Source organism: Microchirus variegatus (assembly GCF_963457635.1).
Source record: "Microchirus variegatus genome assembly, chromosome: 2".
Lineage (NCBI taxonomy): Eukaryota > Metazoa > Chordata > Actinopteri > Pleuronectiformes > Soleidae > Microchirus > Microchirus variegatus.
Window position 1 is genome coordinate 16039358 of NC_139803.1, and position 5660 is coordinate 16045017.

General features: G+C 45.5%; 1 protein-coding gene across 1 annotated transcript; it reads left to right on the plus strand.

Annotated features, from left to right (window-relative positions):
• Positions 1-1719: 1719 nt before the first annotated feature.
• Positions 1720-4964, plus strand: LOC310944890 (dual specificity protein phosphatase 10; the record flags this gene model as incomplete). The annotated part of the gene is made up of 3 exons (XM_083910735.1): positions 1720-2695; positions 2956-3258; positions 4699-4964. The coding sequence occupies 3 exons, from the start codon at positions 1720-1722 to the stop codon at positions 4962-4964; spliced, it is 1545 nt and encodes a 514-aa protein (XP_083766861.1).
• Positions 4965-5660: the final 696 nt, after the last annotated feature.

Consider the following 5660-nt stretch of genomic DNA (forward strand, 5'->3'; position numbering starts at 1 on the left):
GTTTCAATGTTCATGTAAAAAAAATTTACATATTAAAAATGAGTATTAAAGGTCTGGTAAATGCCCTGGTGTAAGCAGACTGTGAGGTACATGTTTTAATGGATTTGGCAAAAAAAAAAGTGTATCCATTGAAGTCAAACATGTCCTTCAGTATGGTATCCTCTTTATATTTTTCCTTCATTTCCAGCAAATGTAAAAGGAAATACAGTATGTGTGTATTGTTACTGTTCAAGCCACAGTGTAACATGATTGATTGTTGCTTTGTTATTTTCTTGAATGTGTATATTTCGGTATGCAAACGTAACCCTACAGGCTACTTACAAAATATGCAAATCATAACAATCATGAGATATTTTGTGGATTTGGGGCTTTACATTTCAATAATTATTATTAACTTCTTATTTCTCTTGCAGAATATTGTAAAATAATACGAATAATTTTCACAATTATGTATTTGCTTAGTGATAAATATTCTAATTGTACATCAATATGTATGGATGGTAAATGAAATGTAAAGTCTGCACTTTCCAAATTGAAATTCCAATATTCTGACCCTATTTTTCTCTCTCTCACTCTTCGATCTACAGCTTTGCATAAACCCAGATGCCTCCCCTCCCTCTTGACGAGCGCATAGTGGTCATTCAGCGCCCCAAAAACTTAACCCTGTGTCAGAGTTCCCCACAAACCATCCAGCATCATTCCTCTCAAATATCAGCTTCCGTCAATGGACGAGTCGCCCACCCTCCTCATCTCCACTCTTCACAGTCCCATTTCTCTTCGCCCTCCTGTAAGTCACTGACTCTGGAATGCAAGCGCAGATCTTTGCGTGTGCACAAACCCAAAGGCGAGCAGCCTGTCATCCCATCGGGCGCAAGACACAACCCCAGCCACTGCCACAGCAATGGAACAGTAACGCTTGACCCACGGCTGCCCTCCCACACACATACAATTGATATCAGGGTAAGCGTTGACAAAAGAGGACGAGAGGGAGGAGCCAGTAACTCATTAGGACGCAGCGGGAGTGTAAAAGGTGGCAGAGGAAAATGCACCTTCACACAGTTGGATCAAGGACAATGCAAGCAAAAACCTGGAACCGCAGAGAGACCAGGTGGAGCTGAATACAAGTCACAGCGACAACGTCAGCTGTCGACTTCCCCCGGAGGGGTCCTACAATTTGTACCCGCTCAGGCTCAGCAGCATCAGCTCAGGAGTGAAAAGGAGAAGGAAAACACAAAGTTTCATACCAGAAGTGACCAAGAATTTCCCTCTGTAGGTCACAAGAAGAATTCCAAACTGGGAACTGTTCATCAAAGCCATAATAGTAACAGCCTGCCCTACCACCGGAACTCTGTCCCTGTGCCCCATGCTGCCATCTTAAATTCAAACTTCCCCACATCCCCTCCCTCCCAGTCGACCCATGCCCCAATTTCCTTTCAGCAACTCAGCCAGCCACAGCCATCCCGCTCCAGGGATCACCGCCCCCACATTCTTCGTGGTCTTCCCCTCTCGCCTTGCTCTTCCCATGCTGGAGGCTTCCCCAGCCCTGACCACACCTGTACCATTGACTGCACCCATCCATTCAGTTGTGGCTGCTGGAGGTTGGTAAGATGCAGAGGGTGTAAAGCAAACTCTGCCAGCTGCCAAAGAGGTGGAGGCAGCTCTTCCACCTCATTTTCTGGTGTTCACAATGTTGGAGGATTGAAGAAAGGAGGCAAGGAAATGGGCCTTAGAAATCTAGGTGGGTGTCTGTCCACTGCCTCGACCTCCAACACCTCCTCTTCTAATAGCACTGTGTCTGACTGCCGAGCAAATCTATTCAAACCTGTCCGCTGCACCTCCTGCTCCAGTGAGGCCAGAAACTTTGAGAGTCCTGCCGTCCTCCGCAAAAAACTGGTTGGAGGATGTCTGCCCTGTACCCCTTTGTCCTCTTCTGCTCCTCTTCGGGCAATTCAGAGCTGTGTCACAGGATGTAACCCAAAGTCCTCTCAGACTGGTAGTTCCACCTGTAGTTACTGCAGCAGCGACCCCATAGTTGTCACATATAACCCTCGTCGAGGAAAACCCCCAGGAAGAGGCTTCGGAGCAGCTCAGTCGACGGGTGCGTTCCAAGCTGATGATGATGACTACAGTGTGCGAACGATCTGGCCTGAGGAACTAGCCAAGAAGATGACCCATTCTAAAGCCCAAAGGAATCACTGTGCTGGGGTGGGAACTGGTGTAGCGAGGACTTGTCCAAGCCAGACCCAAAATGGTAGTAATGGAACAGGCCTTGTCCTCTTGGACTGTAAAAACCTCCAATATGCACAGGCTCAGCTCACAGATCATGCTGGCCGGCGGCGGCTGCAGCAGGGCCGAATGGCTGCCCTTGATTTTATGGGTAGCAGGTCAGGACCGAGGCATGATGAAGGTCAGAACTCACTGAAGAGACTTTTGAATAAAGGAGAAGATGGAGGAATGGATGATGATTCAGAGCAAGATGAAGATGCACCATATCCTCCTCGTTCCCCTTCTCCCCGCTCTGCATCCCCGACATCACCTGTGTCCTTTTCACCTCCACCGTCTGCCCCCGACACACTCATCAAACCAAAACCCTGGCAAAGAGACAGGGAGGGAGGACACTCTTTGCCAACAGCTCAGTCCATGCACCTTGCCCTGAACTCCCTGAACCGAGAGCAAGAAGAGGAGAAGAGCAGAAGTAAGAATATCTTTAAAGTCACTTTTGCAAGTGGTAAAAAGCAAAGATGTGCAGAGAATGTAAAAAGATATCATCTTTGAACTGTAATGCAGTCTCGAGCAAGCATATGCTGCTACTATTTTGAGCAGATTCCATTTAATGTGAAACCACTGCAAACATTTAGCTTCTTTACTCATTGCCACACCGATTACCTGTCACTTATAGCCAGCAAATACTGCACAGCAACAATTTAAAGTGTCACATTTCTTGTCTCCTTCCAGTGCACCTTTCTTTGCCACTTTCCTCGTCATTGCCTGCGTCTCTATCCGATGAGAGCGTGATGACTCCTGACGCAGAGAACGCTGTGATCAGCCCCATCCTGCCGTTCCTGTTTCTGGGGAACGAAAGAGACGCTCAAGACGTGGACCTGCTGCTGCGCCTCAACATTGGCTACGTGGTCAACGTGACCACGCACCTTCCCCTCTACCATGTCAGCTCTGGACTGCGCTACAAACGGCTGCCGGCCACCGACAACAGCAAGCAAAACCTTCGACAGTACTTTGAGGAGGTTTTTGAATTCATTGGTGAGATTTTAATTCTCATATACGCTTGTATTTGTGAGTGTGTGAATAGGGCGGTTTTATAACAAATACACTTTTAGGACCTGGTATTATCATCCAATCACAAATGTTGCACTGCACTAAAGATGCACTGTATGCACATTACAGCCACCAAGACCACACTTGGTATGGGGATTCTAACATTTTGGATCTGACAATACTCCGTAATGAACTGCAGCTTTATCGTTAGGCTCACAGGAGGCACAACAGCTGTAAGTGAGCGTCCTGGGCTGTGGCCAAAACAGAGAGAGACAGGAGCCTGCATTATTTTACCCACAGACAAGATGCTCACTGATGAGGTAACTGAAGCAACACTCTCGACTTGCTCAGCAGCTGTCGCTTCCCTGGGTTGTGCTCGCCCAAATTTGATAAAACTCTTTCAGAGACTCGATATGTGGGTCTGTCGATGACATTAGCGCTGCTAAATCAACTTTAGTCAACATGCCACCGCCTGATGGCACTCCCACTCTAGTTACTACACCAGGGGTGTCAAACTTATTTTAGTTCAGGGGCCGCAGAGCACAATTTGTGGGCCAGACAGATTTTCCCATGGTTTTGAATTTAATGAAGTTTATTTTTACCAAACATATTATGAACAACCTGAAATTTCTTGAGAAAAATAAGTGCTATTTCAACAATATTATGCCTAAATTATAATCCATTCTGGGGGCCGGAGTGGACCCAATGGTCTTGGACCCAATGGTCTCACAATTTCAACATGTTACAGTGTGAACAAAACTCCATCACGGGCTACAATGAAGGACTAGCTACATAGCAGACTATGATCCCAAACAATTCCATAATGAACCAAGGGGATTTTTACATTTTTCATTGTTTCCTATAGATCGATTTTCTAATAGAGTTTTTATATTTGTGCCCACTACCTGATAGACCAGGTTTTTAAGGGGTACTTACAGATGTTGACAGCTCTGTGCGTGCGTCCTGAGTTGGCAACCAGCTTGAGACATGGATGCTGGTGTGGACACAAAGAAAAAGTTTTTAACCACTTAGCAAAAGGCTCACATAATAAGTCAACGATATCTTAAAAATATGATTTATCACATTAGACAGCCTTTTCTGTTGAGAAACATAAGTTTGTCTCAGAAAATCCACTTCTGCCTCCATCAGTAAGTGATCATATGTGTTTTTTTAGTAACTTTGGAATCCTTTTGTTCAGATTTAAGTGACTCACACACAAACAGGGCAGCAGTAGACCAACAGCCAGCTGCCATGTTCCTTTGAGCTAAAAAATACAGATTTTCTCTATGTAAATGTTTGCACAGGGCATGGCAGTGTGTTATATATGAGGGCATGACTGCTTTATTTTCAAACAGTGTTTGGTTTTTTGGGGGGTTTTATATTTTGGGGGTTAAATGTGAGCCTCTGTTCTGTTCTTGTCCACAGAGGAGGCATATCAGAGTGGACAGGGAGTGTTGGTACACTGCCAAGCCGGCGTGTCCCGTTCTGCAACCGTGGTCATCGCCTACCTTATGAAGCACACGCTCATGACAATGACAGATGCCTACAAATACGTGCGGAGCCGCCGCCCCGTGGTTTCTCCCAATCTTAACTTTATGGGCCAGCTCTTGGAGTTCGAGAGGGACCTCAACTCTGGGGTGACTCCTCGCATCCTGATGCCTAAACTTAACGGCGTGGAGACGCAGGTGTGAGAAAGGTCAGTGGGGCAGGAGCACGTCGGTTCACCGCAAAGTCTGTGGTGGCATTAATGAGCACGAGAAAGAAAGAGTGGCACACTTTAGAAGAGAGACTCTACAAGAACTACAGCAGGAGAACGGATCGCGTGTTTGGCAATGTATGCACTTTTAACCCTGTGAAACATGAGACAAAAGACTCTTAGACAAGTTGACCGTGTTTATAAGATAATGTGCCAATATTTCGTATAGCTCTAACCTCACTCTTCTTCTTTTTTTTCCTGATGTTTCCTCCTTACATTCACAGCCACGTCGGGAAAAGTACTTGTCATAACTAACAAACGCATGCAAAACATGAACACAAACATGAACACAAACATGGAAAGGCTTCATTGGTAATGTCTATTTTTCAACCATCACATGTAGCACCCAGATGGTATAAAAAGATGGATAACGTGACATCGTATCCAAACCAAGTGATGCCAAAGTAGCTGGTTCACCCGCTATTATTAATCCTCCATGTTAGCAAATGTGAAATTTGTATCAGTTGTTGCCATTTTAGGTAGCTTGTGTTGCTTTCAAGGAACTTTTGTTCTAATTAATAATTTTGAGTCAGACTCACGATTGGCCTGTGTAAGACTCTAACCAGGACTTTCCATCTTCATATACGGGCCATTTCAGCACATTATACTTCCCGTCCACCTCCCAAATGTA